At 41.9% G+C, this 16,337-nt stretch overlaps 1 protein-coding gene across 15 annotated transcripts in view; it reads left to right on the forward strand.

Moving 5' to 3' along the window:
- LOC121594452 (glutamate-gated chloride channel) overlaps positions 1-16,188 on the forward strand; it is a 123,201-nt gene extending 107,013 nt beyond the window's left edge. For 6 of the 15 annotated variants that reach the window (XM_041917709.1, XM_041917712.1, XM_041917715.1 and 3 more), the window contains 2 exons: positions 6,983-7,084; positions 7,691-16,188. In XM_041917709.1, coding sequence (XP_041773643.1) covers positions 6,983-7,084; positions 7,691-7,837 — 249 coding nt within the window. In that variant the 3' untranslated portion in view covers positions 7,838-16,188. Of the gene's footprint in view, positions 1-516; positions 838-4,817; positions 4,821-6,973; positions 7,085-7,690 lie in introns of all 15 variants that reach the window. The other 9 variants (XM_041917707.1, XM_041917710.1, XM_041917714.1 and 6 more) reach the window with 3 other exon arrangements.
- The last annotated feature ends 149 nt before the right edge of the window (positions 16,189-16,337 follow it).

The following is a 16,337-nucleotide window of genomic DNA, read 5'->3' on the forward strand; positions in this document are numbered from 1 at the left end:
TTCGTGACGTTCAGATCACTGTTGCATCTCATTAGTTTCATTGTACATATTAGGTACATTTCGCCTTTTTTCCTCTACGATATGATACAACAGTGTAAACTTTGGTGACATTTTTACCAACTCACATTAACGCACGTCCTGTATCACACGTTTATGCCGACCATCGATACCCTCTTCGAGTACAATGTTCAGCACAAAACAGCGTTTTTGTTTGCTGTTTGTCTGCCCGTTAACACACACAACATAACGCTAGTTCCAATCTAACTTCCAATCGAACGACCACTTACCAACTCGGTGTAATATTCATCACACCTCGGGGCAAGTGTGCCTCGAATCATCCAACCAACCACCGACCACCGAAACCCGGCTGTACACCATACTGCCGGAGGCGTACACTAACGAGCTAGCCACACACTAACCCGCCCGCCCCGCCTCCGTAACTCTGTCGCGTAACTCTGTCAGTAAAGTGTGTAAAGTTTTAACCTCGAACTTCGAAACCTTGTCTAAACCGAGCAGGAAACAATTGACCGCGAGTTTCACACCGCCATTGCCGCGGAGAAGACAACTCCGGCCACCGCTGCCAGTGTTGCCGCTGCCACCGCCGGTCGGCTCGCTCAAACGCCACCGCATCGCACTGTAGCGCCAGCAGCCACGGCTCCCCCGCTAGCCACAGCGCCCATCGCCCCGCCCATCGCTTCGGCCGCGCCGGCCGCCGCTGTGCTGCTGTGCGAGGAAGGACTTGCCACCGATGCGTCGTCCACCGGGCCCGGTCTGACCCGGCGCCGTCCCACGGTCGAGACGAAGCTTAACGAGGCCGGGCTCATGGAAACGAGCTTTGTAAGTTGAACCGACAGGGAAGGGAAGAGTGGAAGGTTTTTTTCCGATGCCGCAATCTCTGAGTGTCTCCCGCGCAAGCCACGAACCAGACTCGCAAAAGCGGGAGCCACCGGTCCGGGAACACCCGTGTCCTTTTTTGTGTTTGTTTGTTTCGCTAAGCTGCATTCTGCCGTGGTGTGTGGTGTGTGTGTGTGGTGTGTCGTGCTGTGTGACTAACTCTGGTGCTGGGATTTTATGCTAATCCATTTATGCTGTGCTGTGCCCGGTTACTGCTCACGGGATGCCGTTACTGCTGATGAAAAATTCATACCCTTGTTATTCTGAATGTATGTGTGTGTTTGTGTGTATGTTTCAAATGGGCTTCACATCGTCTGTGTTTGTGCGTGTTTGAACGTGTATGTGTTAGTTGAATGGTTTTGCACTCACCAAATCACTAACCAATGATGCTTGCCTGCAGGGAAAAAAAATAGATTCGCTTGTGCCACGGGGCTGTACCGATTGCAGCGAATGGATTCTTTCTACATCGATGCACTTCGATCGATCTACTGATGCGGTGATTGGGGTCTAACTTTGTGAGGCCAAAAACAACGCCATGCAGTTTTGCATTATGCATTGGGTTTTGTGGTTTTTAGTGCTGTATGCGGCTAGCATCCATCACAGCAGTGGGAAATGGAATTTAAATGTAAATTATTTATTGCTAGACTGGTTTGGTTTGTACAATATGTACAAACAAACCGTTTTATATAATGTCAATTTACCAAAGCGAGTAATTAAAAAGTTATTGAAAAAGCGTACTTATAACGAGTGTTTTGCAGTGTGCGCCTAAATCTAGGCAATTTACAAACACGAATTGTATGCAATGCATCGGCAAATTCAACCAACCAACCAGCACATAGATTATTTTACATAAATATTCTTAATTCTTTATTCGATTGTGATTTATAATGTGAGCTGTGATATGTTATCTCCACATAGTATTACATAGAAGGTGCAAATTTTGAATTATAAACAGAAACATACCTTTTTTAGGTTCAACGCGTAAATTATGCTCTTTTTCAAAACGAATTCTTTCCTCCAATAATGAAATATCTTCGCAAATAAAATCTTCAAATAATTGCAAAGGTACATTCAACTTTTGATTTGCCCAGGAATAGTAGTAATTTCTACCACGAATCGTTCCAAGGTATTCGCCGGAAGCATTTTCCAATAATCGAACTCCACTTTATCTTTGTTGTAACAGCTACGCATTGCAATGTCATCCCATTTTGCAATGCAATACAGGCTCTCTCTCGTGCAAATCCCAACCCCAGATGCAATTTGCATTCGGGCCTGCTCCGCAACAACCATTCGCAATTATCTTTACCATTGCAAGCAGTGCAGTACTGCACCGGAAGCCACCGTCTACCGTGAATGCCACCAAGCTCCCGAAACAAGCGCACCCGAATGCAACAGCTCGCCTTAAATCAGCCTAGCCCAGCCTTATATGCTTTGGCGTCCTGCCACAAACCCCAGGCCCAGTGCCGGTTCATTTACTAACAACTGCTGGTTGTTGATGATACTGGTCTATCGGGTTTGCTGCACTGCCTCGTGGTACACTGACGACCCTAACCACGAGAGCTCCCGTTCGCTGAAAGCCTCTTGCAATCAACGCCCTTTCAAAGGGGTGAAATTATCGGCCCAGACCCCGTAGCCCGGAAGTGAGCTTGTTCAGCTCACCTTGCAAATGATTCGCCCGTACCACCGGTAGCCCATGTGTTTGCCTGTTTATGCTCATCCTAGTTTATGTTGCACGCTTGCCGGCAGCCACACAGGCCAAGCAGGCCCAAGCACAAGGATATTGAATGGGCGCCGGGTTTTGGAAAATATGATCGGATCGAGTTGATTATAGAATTTTCGGCTTGCGCCCATTGTTTCTTGTTTCTATTGTAACTTCCAACAAGGCTACGGGAAAGCAGTACCGAATGGTACAGGAAATTGAGGAAAATTTTCTGTTGTGGAACCGTTTTCGGTACATTCGGTCAATCCAACGCTTCCTTCCACTTTCCACGTTCCAACCAAAACAATCGTTTATCATCTTTATTGGTGCCGGTTGTTGGTGCTGGCAGTGGAGTTTTCCTTCTGCGCTACCTTTCCCTATACATTTCTTACCCTTACTCCCAGCTAACGACATTGCTTACAAACTTTGATGATTACCGCTTTTCGTAACGACGAGGGGCACAGCTCCGCAGGGCAACGGTTTTGTACGGACCGGATTTGGTGACGAGGTTACGACGCTCGGTCCAAAGCACATTAATCATATGCTGTGAGCGGTGAGCAAATGGAAGGCTTTTGGAGCGGCATTAAATTAAATTCTTTAAAGCACAATAAACTTAATCAGAAACCGTTCAAGGTTGCTTCGAAGAGGGTACGTACAGTGAAGGACTTGCGTTATTTATCAACTAGATTTTTTCCAAACAGTTGCTTTTTTAAACGGGATGAAGGTTTTCTTTTTTGATTCAAACAGTAGCCACCCAAACTTGGTTTTACATAAACTTTTTAAGTTTTTTTTTTCGAAACATTATTCTTTTTTAATATCCAATCAAGTGCCACGTACCCGCTTTGTACATACATTGTAGCTTGTATCTAATTTTATCAGCATTACGTGTAAGCTTTCGAAAGCTCTCGGCGCCTTTGCCGTGAAGGACGATAAGCTTTCTCCCATTTTACACCCATCGCAATCTTGCTGAAAGTGAAGCGTTTGGTGCAATTTCCCACTCCCATTTTTTCCTCCTTCCTGCGTTGTGTTTGGTTCTTCCTGCTTTACTAGCCGGACCAGTAACCCGTACCATCGCTTTCCAGGGATTTGTCCCGCTTGCTGGTCCGAACACCGAACGCTGTACGCTAATGGCTTCGTGCGTTGCATACAACGTACCTGTGTTTTTTTTGCTTGTTTTTTGAGTACGATGGTTGATGGATAGTTAGCTAATTGCATTTCGGTAATGAGTGGACTGAACCGGTCCTTTGTTTTCCCCTTCAACGGTGCGCAAAATTGCGAGGAACAAAATCATTCTTCATTGCTTTTTTCCATTCCTTGTACTCTTTCCTCGTCACCTCGTTCTCCCCTGTTCCTGTTCCATCTCATTTCCACGGTGTGTTCTTTTCCTGCAGTCGTTTTACCATGTGCACCCATACACCCATAATCTAGCCAAAGGTAGAAGAGCGTTCTTGCACGTCACTTACCACTGGTAAAACGGTATGACCGGCGAGGATACATCGAGCGGTTGAGCTTTTGTACTAAAGTGTGCTGGCGACGCCTAGATGTATGCAATCGCAATACACCACAAGCGCTGCTCAAGGATTTAGAACTTTAAAGTATTTTTTAAAATCGATTGATAAAATTACGCGCTCTTCTCTGTTTTTTTTTTTTTCAAAATTTCCCATAACATAAAGGTGTCACAGCATAACAAGGCAACATGTATCCTCGCCCTCGTACGCCGCCCCGTCACTAGTGTTGTCACCCGTGTGGCCTTTACATGTGTCCCATCTCTGTCGAGCGCTGGCCCTGTCCGCATCCTAGCACTACTGAGCCTGTGTAATAATTAGTTTCATGTTTTATTCTCTTCCTGCTACCTCCCCCGAACTAACAACTCCAACACCTTTCGACGTGTACGTGTACGTGTGTATGTACCTATTCTGGCTGTCGTTTCTTTTTCAATGTTGAAAATTAAACCAACACCGCAAAAAAAACTACAACACCTTTCGTCTTCCACACACACACACACACACATACACACAATCTTCCACGCCATCGCTCTCGTCCCTGTCTGGCTGAAACTATCAACTTATTCACCCTTCACGCGTCCCCGTAAACTCCTGGCTGTACGATCGCACCACGATCATCTTGTATGGACAAACTAACCTCCAAACCTCGCCCTTGCCGCTCTCTCCCTCTTCTCATCTTCGTCATCATTTCGCGTGGAAATGCCTTACTCCTATCGTAGCCGGTAAGTGTGTCCTGTTATCCATCCGAAATGCAAACCTACAGCCCAATCGCAGGATTAAAGACTTTACCCATCCTCGCACACTCACACACACATCAGCACGACCTGACATGTTGCTACGTTCTCTGACAACGACCACCGTTTTCCGACCACTTTGGGTGCAAGAGATGCCGATAAAGCAACGAACCACTCCTACGAGAACGAGATAACACACGAAACGAAGCGAGAATGAACATTAAGATAACATTTGCCAATCCATTTTAAGATGGGAGCGAAAGGGTGGAGGGGGTTGTAGACAAGGGGTTTGTACTACCAATTGCTTCACACTCCACCGTGTCCTCTCGGGGCATGGTTCTTTTGCCCCAAACTGGAACATGCTGCTGCTGGTTCTCCTGCTGCATGTTGCTAGCATAATTGAAATACCGTCAACGAATGAATGATTACCCAGCTCTCTCTCTCTCTCAATGGCTGGAAAGTCTGCTTTCCGCCCTCCCACTCCTCGCGGGTGGTGAATGGTGGCAATTTTATATTCCATGTGCACCTCACCTCAGCACGGAGTGCATTGTACCTAACATTGGAAACGGTTCACACCTCCCAAGAGAAAAGGCGAGCGAATGGATGGTCGAACAGAAGGAAGAGGCCGTGCACCACCCAACCGTACTTCGCCCCAATCAAAATGGGTGACAATTTTAGCATGCCACTAGAATATGTAATTTATGGACGGGCCGGGGGCGAGCTTTTATATCTTCTCATCCTTCGTGCGATGAGACACAACGCAAGCAACTTACTAATGGTCGGTCGCTCTTCGGTCGGTTCGTTAGCTGTTGTCGTGGTAAGCGGTTGAACTCTTGCACCAGACGATGGTGATAATCAAATCGTTCGTAAAGTGCTCCAGGAAGATGCTAAGATGGTATTGTTTATGTTTTACTTTTCATATTAAACTAACCTCTCTAACCCTGAATGAGATTTTAAGTGCGCCCTGTGAGCTTAACTAGGAAATAGCTGTGAATATATCTAACACCTCAAACTTAACACACAGGACACGCTTACCCTAGACTGAACTTCTACATTTTCTTTATGTTTGTGTGTACTGTTTATTTTATGTTATTCTGTTTTCATTTTGCAAAATTTAAACCTAGACCGCCGATAATAATTAGAACATAATGCGCACCCTTGCTCCAAGAATGTACTCCGTGCACGTGCTCCACGTTTAATGTTATCCCTTAGTAAATCGTTCCCTCTATTCTTTCTCTCTATCTGTATCTCTCTGTCCCCTTGACAATGTTGTGTTGCCTACTTCTAGCATTCTATATACCCTTTGTCAACTGGGAAACTAGTTTCCAGTTCGCTGTTTCTATACACACTTGATGAGACTCCGACTTTCTAGAGCTGTACTATAATTCGCATTTTTCTAGAACTCTGCTTCTCCCGAACGCTTTGCCGACACACGTGTGAATAATTTGCTTCAACCAAAGGCAACAACTAGTGTTGTATGTGTGCCGACCATCTGTATCTAGTGTCCTAGAGTTTGTGAATATCTGTTCGTGCGTGTATGATTTGTAGTGTTTTCTTTTGAAGAGCCTTCCGATTACTTGCCATTTTCTTAACTCAACAAACCCCTTTTTGTGTCACAGAGTGAAGCTGTTTCGCGTGCAAACACCTTTAATGGTTAACTGAACCTTTCCTTGTGATTTGTAACATGCAAAATACAATCCCCACACGATCCATCCGATTTTCTGCAAATGTTGCTCCCCTCTCTATCTATCTTTCCTTTCGTGTGCATTTCGCACTGTGAACGATCGTCCCGCGTGCCGGTTATACCCTTCTTGCTCTTGATAAACGCACAGTCACAAGCCAACCAGCCGACTTTTGGATCAATCCTACTAAAAAAATACTATCTACTCCGGTGACTTATTGAAATCATCTTATCGTTTTATGTTCCGTTCTGTTTACAATCTTTTCGTTTGACTGTTTGATGCCCTAATCCGTTTGAACTTTATGCACTTTTGTTGAATCGGTTTCTTGTTTCTTGTATTGGTTCACTACTACGCTGCCAAACTTATATTACTCGCATTCGAACGTGCAGTTTACTCTTTACTTCTCCTGCTGCATCAATCCCTGCCCGTTCAACCCACTAATGATGTTCCCTTTGACAGGGTGTGAAGAAGCGGGAATCCGGTGGACCGAACGAGATCGTCGCGTGTACCAGTTGTGCGGGCGGTACCAGCCCCTGCACACACTCCGCGAACAATGGCTGTGCAACAGAGGTGAGTAGTAGTGTGATGTTGACACGATTCCCACGGTTTTGAAGATTCAGGGTTTTCCAGGTGTTCTGATAGCTGCGGGACACTTTCTCTGACTCTTTCTTATTTTGAAATTAGCTAAATGTAAGGGAAATTGGACTTTATAGCGAGCTTGATGGACAAATCTAATAGTAATTTCCATCATATGAGTTCACTTCCCATAAAAAAGAATCAAGGAAGGGTTCCACAAATATGGGAATCCATGAGCAACCCTGTAATCGTATTTGATTTACCATTATTTTATTAGTACAAAAAACAAGCGCCTAAAACTATGCAATGCGTTTCGCACAAAAATAAAGCTATTGCAAGATTATCAGATATGGTTGAAAATACAATATAATTTCTGTCCTCATTATAATTTAAATTGATATTTTTAAAAATAATACAAAAAAAAAGATTTTTTTTAAATATTCTTATTCATTCACATATTTTAATTTATTCTATCAATAGGTCAATCTAACATTAGAATTATTTCCTTATGGACACAATATAATCCAGCCCAATTCTCATCTAACTCTTTTGCGTTTTCTTTCTTTTAATCCCTGCAAACCCCTACTCCGCGTGGAACAGACGTGCTTCGTGCAAGTGCGCAAAAAGGAACCGCCGCATCCGATACGCGTCGCGAAGACGATCGACGTGATCGCGCGCATCACCTTCCCGTCGGCGTACGCCGTCTTTCTGATATTTTTCTTCATCCACTACAAGGGATTCTCCTAGAATACGATCCAGAAGTCACTCATCCACAAGATCTACACCAACAACCTGCTGTAACGGTGGGCGGTCCGATGTGCGAAAGGTGCGCGGTTCCGGGGATTGTCGCATTGTTTCTACCGCGGGTCGTTTGTTGGCAACGAAGAGTATGTGCGATGTGTGAGCGAAGTTCGCAACCAGGTGTTGCGGATCCCGATCAACGATACAGGGTTTACCAGCCCAACAAAGAACTGGCCACGTGTATTATAATAATCATCTTCCTTGCCCATTCAAAGAGACGATTGTTATAAATATGTGGCCAGTTGTTTATTGAGTTGGTACACGCTGTACAATTACACACTGACATAAACACAAACATGCACACACACAGACATCATCACACACACGCATTCACACGTATCATAGGATATATACATTACACGCAGTCGGACTCGCTCTCTGCTTTGCGCCTCAACACACACATCTCACTTCGGGCTTGCGTAAAACCGAGCCGAGGGCTAGTGACCGGAAAATGCTGAACCGAATGCATCGATCGTTCCTACAGAAACCAAAACTCGAATGCCTCGAAACTCTCGCATGTTTTAATCAAACAGACAGAAGGCGCTCGCTTCTCATGAGTTTTTATTTGCTTCGGAGCCATTCAAAGAGCGCTAAACCGATAACCCCCTTTTCATCTGTACCCATCTCGCCACATCAAGGCTCACGAATAGTACACACATACACACAAAAAAGGATGGCTAAATCAAACCTACAGATACTGCCTTTTTTCACATAATGATAACATAAATGCATAGCCGAGTGGCATCAAGACGCTCGAGAGACGAGGTTCCATTGATTTGTGATACGAGTAAAAATGGGACAATTTCAATTAGAGCCGTAAAGAGAACAAAAACACCCAAACCCCCTAATTCGCGGCCACAGCAGATGTGGCATCTCTCACACGGGCTACACCACGGCGGCAAGCCATAAGCGTTTCAATTAAACGCAAACTGTACAGAGCGTTTATTCCAGCTGCAACTCATTTCCTTTCGTTTACACTTGCTAACGTAAAGGAAGTGAACCGTTACAGTAAACGACCACCCCTTGATCCAACGAAGAAACATAGCAGTAGAAGAGATACTATTTTTGTGAAAGTTTGCGAACAAAAACCCACAAAATAGAAGCGAAATAGAGTCAAAGTTTAATATAATACACGAGCACAAATAATGATGGCACCGGTTTGCTTGCGCAGAATGGTTGCGTACGAACAGAAAGACAGCTCAGCCGTAGAGCCGTAGAACGCTTCGAAGCGGAATAATCTATATAGTAAGAAGACAACACATACACACACACACATTTCTGCAATGGGAAACAAAATTGCGCGATACGCTTCCGGTGGTGTGCAAGCGGGTGGAAGCTTGCCGCAGTGCGAATGAAGAAATGCCAATAGCAATATCAATGGAAGTACCAACTAAAGAAAGCAAACTAATTATTACCAACACAAATGAACATCCTCAAACACACACACACACACACACTCAAACACACAAAACAATCACACTAAATTAATAGCGTAACAGAACGGGGAAGCTGTGTAATTCAATTCATTCAATTTATGCCTAGAAAAACAGAGAGATACAGAGAGAAGAGCGACAAGATTAGAAAAGTAAGGGTTGGCTTATAATGTAGGAGTACCACATTTTACTACGTTTCTATCGAGAAGGTGCTTATTAACTGAAAATACAAATCTAAACTCACAGACACTCACACACGACTAAAGCGTACCCAAAGTTCCTTGCTGAAAGCTTACGACCAACCACCCAGAAACAAGAGAAGGAAGAAATACACCTACTACACCGACTCATACTCACTTACTTAAAGGGTTTCCTTTTTGAATGTGGCTTTAAAAAACGAGAAGGAAAGAGAAATAGGGCTGCGACTTAAATTGTCGGTCTCTTCTGTTCAATTCTGCTAGAGAAGAAAGATCTTAAAAGCGAAGAACTGTAATAAATAGCCTTGCCCCCCGCCGAATGCCACAATGCATGAAGGGCAGTTCTGTGATCTCGATGACCAGATGGGTACGTTTTTTCTGCTAGTGTTTTCAATTTGATACGATGCAAATACCAGCGCACAATTTGCTAGTTTGTGCTATACTTTCTGCCAACAAAAGCTTGTTCTGTTTTTGCTGTGATAAGGAAGACTAATCAGCACCTTGCCGGCGAGCCTTTCAATTAGAAGGAAACCCCGTTCTCTGAGCTCCTTCTAGTCGTGCTTAGCACCGCACACAACAATCGAGAAGCTTGCCTTCGATGTGCAAGCTTCACAATTTGGACCAACGCTAGTTTAAGTCGCTCGTTTCCGCACACCCGAGAAAGCCAACACACCATTAGATAGCACGAATTTCTTCAGCCTACGTTTGGGTTTGCTTTAAATTATGCATAAATTGCCTTTTGAAAATAGATCACTTTGGCCTTAACGATTGTAGCAAACACATCCATGCTTTATGATTTGAAATTTTTGGATTGGCATAAAGTCGTAAAGTTACACACAGTTTCGATGTCACTACTACTAGTAGCTAGCAAGAATAGTGGGGGGAAAGAAATCGTTCGTAAAGTACCAAAAAAATTACTTACAAACATACACGTTAGCGAGCAATTCAGTCCGGTTTCGATTTGTACAGTGCGGCCACGGAAAGGACAAGCAATAAATGCTTATTGGCATTAGTCCCTTTTTTTTCGCCGGAGAGCGACTGGGAAGAGAAAAGAGCACAACACGCGTTTGCTTACCAATTATCTACTTAATTGCATCGCACCTACACCACTACTGATCCGTACTGTTGCCCAAACATCGATTAGAAAGTCTGATAGTAAATGAAGAAGATGGAATTGCAAAATTCCATTGAAACAGGAATGGAAACATGGTACGGACAGTCTTTAGCCACCGTTAGCCTGTTCTTTTCTAGAAGTACTAACTGAAAGCGCAAATAGAAAACTTACACAACACAACACTATTCCAGTTTGAAATGCAAATCTTAACCGCGACAGTCATCCGCAAGAGATGTAGAGAAGGCAGAGAGTAGGACAAATGAAACACATATAAAAAAACGAGACGCAGTCAAAACGAATGAATCTATCTAATGAGGAAGAAGGAAAAAAGTAACACACGCTGAAACCAAGTGCTTATTTTGCATCATTTGACATATCAAAACGTAGTGAAAGTGGATGAGGTGGATTAAGGAAAGCTAGTGAATTGGGAAGCAAAAAATAAAAGGAGAGGATCAATCGGTAAACAAAACTCGAGAAACATAAACAAACGCATCTGATGCTGAGAAAGGTTAATATAATTAGCTAGCAGGGAGAAGGATTAAAACTGTGAAAGTATATCACAAAACCAAGGAAAGAGAAGAGGGGAAGGAAAAACAACACACTACTACTACTACTGAACGCCACTCTAAAACAATCTATCGCTTGAATGCCTTTAAAAACTATCGTAAATAAATAGGAAAGTGGGTTACAACGTTACGAGATACGAAGGAATACGAAATGTCCCGTTAGTTGATGACTTTTGTTCAGTTTACCTAAGCTGTTAAGGGATAAGAGAGAAAGTACTGAAAGTACTTGAGCAATGATGTCTCATTTTCATTTCCAACTGCTCAACGAGAGTTTGTTAAATGTCCTGTTTTTTTTTTTCTTATACCTACCAGTCTCCATCAATAACTGCTAGTGAACGTAACTATTCTAAACTAATTCTAAACACGCAGACGAAAGCTCATACCATATAGTTTAGCAAAAAAAAAAAAGAAAATGGGGACTGAGCACAGAAGGTAGGCAATCGTTTTTATTCACCATTATGAATCGAGCCGCTGCGCTCTCTGCGCTGGCGAACAAATTAGACGAAGCTTAAGTTAAGAAGCACCTCATCATGTTATAACTGCATCCAAACCAACCTTACTTTCCAGAAGCTAAGAACCGAAAAGACATTAACGAATAGAGATGCTTAGTTAAAGCGAGGAAGAGCAACGGAGAAGATTAAATAAAGAAGGAGACACGTAGACATAGAGAAGCTATTACGTGCAATGCTGAAACTTTGCAGCTGAAAGTAAATATAAAAAAGTGAAAAAGAAAACCGAAAAGAAAACACTTACACACTCGAAAACCAATGTTTTGCAAACAAACCAATTACTGTACGTATGTAAAAAGTATTTAAAGCGAACAGTGTTAGCTACAGTTTAAGCGCAGTCGTTTCGTGCCCGATGGCACACATTCATAGATGGCATACTTATACAGACACACACAAACACACAAACACAAACATATAGAGTGTATTTTGTAAAGTAAATCATAAGTATGTAACACTCCTCTTCACACTACGCCACGTTACAGTCGCACAATATGACGTTCACATACACACTCCTTCACTCAACACCAACTACAGGTAACGACCTACACCATACTACTACCATTACTACACTACGAGATGACTTGTTGCTTTTTGGGGGTCTAGTGAGTCTTAGTGTTAATTAATAATTGCCTTGACTTGTAATTGTTATTTTATTCGAAAAAAATATGTTTCCTCTTCTAAAGCAACTTTACTACATGTACGTGTGTGTATATGTTCTTTTCATCTTCTCTCTTCTTTGCCACGTATCATACAAAACTGATCCAACGCTACCTTCTTTTGCCTTTTTCGCTCCATTTCGCTCTTTGAACACAAGGAACACACCATTCTCAGACACAACCCACTACACGTGCACTCACCCACTCAACACACCACCCACGTACACACTATTCCAAAAACTAAGTGACAAAACAAAACAGAACTACAAAAAAAATGAATCATGAAAACATCTGTACAAGCATACGGTTTAAATAATGAATATAATAAACGAAAAAAAAACTACAGCTCAGCTAAGATTGTGATTTACCAAAGACGATGACGCCGAGACGCCGCGAAGAATTGTAGCGTGTAAGCCCAATTTGTGCGTAGTGTGTGAATGCTTCGTGTCGGTAAAGCCGCACGATGCATGCAATGCTCCCAAACAACAGCAACAACAGCAACAACAGCAGCAAGGAAAGTAAAACAAAACAAACTTAAAAACAAAACAAAAAAAAACAAATGCGCTTTCAAACGAAAAGCAATTGACAAGGTGGCAAATTTTGTAGTGTAAAGCAGCTAAAAAGCACGAACAACATTGCCCAGCCTCAAAGTTAAGTGAAATAGTTAAATTAATTGACGATCGAAATTAGAGAACGAAGGCAAAACATTGCCAACATTCTGGCACGTTTGCCGCTGCCTGCAATATTCGTTACAATTGGATTGGAATTAATAGTAATAGTAGTAACAATTGTGTAAAAGTGCACGATCGCGTTGCAAAAAGCTGATCAGAATAGCAAAAAAACGGTACATAGAATCTGTTTTACTCTTTGTTCTTTTTTTTTTTGTTTTTGAAGAGACAAAAAAGGTACCCAACGCAAGCTAAAACGTAATTAAAAGCAAAATCTTCCGTCGTGTGGTGTACAATTTGCAAGCTTTACAATAGAAAGCTTGCGGAAGAAGGAAAAAGGAATGAAAACTTATCCTCAGTGTTGTTGGTCCGGTTTGGTTTTTTTCTGTTTTGTTGCATGTTGCTTATGCTTACCTTTTTCACCCAAGGAACAATGCAACACTCCCAACACACAATAAGCTGCTAACAAGTTTAAAGTTTATAAACGCAACGTAATTTCAGTACGATGGTAGAAAACAAACAGCGCACGCGACATTGAGAGGCGGCTAAAGAATTAAGCAATTCAGGGTAAAGGTTTTATACGAAATTTAAACAAGCAACACAGAAAAAAACATAAGTGATTCACTTTGAAAAGCAAAAAAATAAACAAACAAAACAAGCAAATCGTGCACATACTACAGCCATTTGTAAAAATTAAACACACTAAACTGACCCCGCTCAAGCTACGCAAAGTAATGGAAGCTAGCATCGAGAGATTTGTTCAGACAAACGTAGCGAAGTAGGCGCCGATCATCACGTTACGCTCCTTTAAGCCAGCGATCGAGTAAGCAGACAAAGGCGTAACGTAACAAAGCTAATGGAAATATGGGTCTTAAGCGTGCGAGGAATCACCTCCTTTCACACCATTCGATACGGCTCCACAGTGGAACCTGTTTTTTTGTTTTTGTTCTTGTACATGAAACATTTCCAATTCCAACACACATACATACACACACATACACAAACAGCTCACTTTTGAATATTTTAGTGCACCATTTAGTGCCCGTCAAACCATAGCCACGATCGAAGGCAAAACGAAGAATTCCTTCAAAAAGGGGTGTTAAATTATTTACATTTAATTAGATGAAAACAGAAAAACACTCAAGCACACACCGACACACACACACACACAAAAAACAAAAATGAATATGTACTAACTACTAATAACGTTCGAACAATATGGGTAATAAGTAAGTGGCGTAGATGTGCGAAGCCGAAAGCGAAGCGCGCATCATCCAAAACGCTTGAACTGTTAGAAGGAACGGATGCGGGACGAAAGCAATCGAGGGCAGCAGAAAGGTAGCAGATCAGATTATAATATACACACATGCACACACATACTACAAACTAGGGGGAAAAGTTGCAATAGAGGAATACAGCTCGCTTCTAGGAAGAATAGTAAAAAAGGGAAAGTGCAAAGGGCATCAAACAACGTGCTTCGTAAGAAATATAAAGCGTCAACGCATAATAAGAAGCAACCAAAACGAGTTAAAAGAAACGGCTTGAAGTAAGAGCACGTTACGAAACGAAAATGAAGAAAACCAACAACAAAAAAAAAAACAAAACAAAATGCAAATGCCAATAGTACAGCTTGGAAGGATGGTATCTTGCAAAGTGCACAAAACCATAAAATTGTAATTGTGACATAAAGCAAGACATGAAAACAAAGGAACAAACTGCAAACAGAGGTCAACAAAAAGCATACAAAAGAAAACAACAAAAGTGGCTATAAAGCGTTCCGCGTCTACTAGCAAACGTAAATAGGGGTAGCGAGCAAAAGAAAGAACAAGAGAGTGCACCAGCACCACCAAACTTACACAAAAACTTATGGTTTTTTGAGAAAAAAAGAAAAGAAAAGGAAACCGAAAACCGTCAGAATACCTACTATACTAGCGCCGCGCTATGATTGTGCTATAATTTTTTATACATAAAACCTATACATACATATACATACACCTACTTATATCATAGTGCGAAATATGAGCTATTGAAAGCAACAACCCAAACCCGTTCAGGCTGTCGAGTGGTTCAGTGTGAAGGAAGACAGACAGTGGAAGAGAATTGCAATTACACAGAAGTAAACCAATCCTAGAAGAGGGTAAAAGACCCTAAAAAGGTATAGAAAAGGATAAATGACTACAATACTTAACACAACACATAACCACACACACACACACCCAGACAAATGATACACACGAACAAACAGTTATGCAAATAATGGGTTTTGTACCGATTATGATGATCCGTTTGAACCGTTCAAGTAATTTCTGCACATAAAATCCAACAAACTGTTTTATTCTAATTCTTACACTTCATCCCGTTTCTTACATTCTTATTACATGTCTGATGCACATGAGTTGTGCTTTTCTAACTACTTTTAATCGCTTGGTGCCGTAACCCCTCAAACTGCGTACTTTTTGTATAAGATTTAATAACACCACACACACACACAGCCTGCAAGCAGACAACACAAAAGTGAAACCAAAACAAGAAGAACAAAAAAAACCGACCACAAAACTATTTAACAGAGCAACAACTACTACAAAACGTTACCACAATCAGTTTTCAATCGTCCGCAGCCGAACTACTGTTGATTATTTGATAAGTTTTAGCAGCTTAAACATGTACTGCAACTTTTATTATATTTATCACAAGAAGAAACAACAAAAAGGAGAATAACTGAAGAAAAACAGAGGAACACTGTCAAGTGAAAGTGGAAAAATAGAAGAAAGTTATGAAAAAAATGCATAAAACGTGTAAAGATAGCAAATAAGAACGCATTGCGTGCGTGAGTGTGTGTGTGTGTGAAAGAAAAAATGAATGGTGTAGAATGGGAAAGAATTTGTAACAAAACAAAGAAAATGAGAAAACGGTATCGATAGCAATTGCAAAGCAGTTAAAAACTATTGCAAAAGCGACTTAAATATAGTTCAGTCGTAGTTTAGGCACTGTAGGGCGAGCAGCAGGAAACCAATGCACATAAAAAGCAAATCGCTCGTCGAACAACAGCAAAACAAACACACATACAAACAAACAAAACTGGACAACCTAAGTAAGAACGTCCCGATAACGTTTCAATGCAAATTAACTTCGCACGGTGCATTGGCAGGGCAAAGAAAATGAGCAAAGCAAGAACACTAGCGAGAATAGAGAAACAAATAAGACAAACAAACAAAAAAACATTTAATGTTTACCGGGCGGGGTGCGTTTTGTTTGAAGTGAAACACACAAAAATATACTGAGAAAAATGCAAAGAAAGCGAGG

Source organism: Anopheles merus, chromosome 2L, assembly GCF_017562075.2.
Source record: "Anopheles merus strain MAF chromosome 2L, AmerM5.1, whole genome shotgun sequence".
Lineage (NCBI taxonomy): Eukaryota > Metazoa > Arthropoda > Insecta > Diptera > Culicidae > Anopheles > Anopheles merus.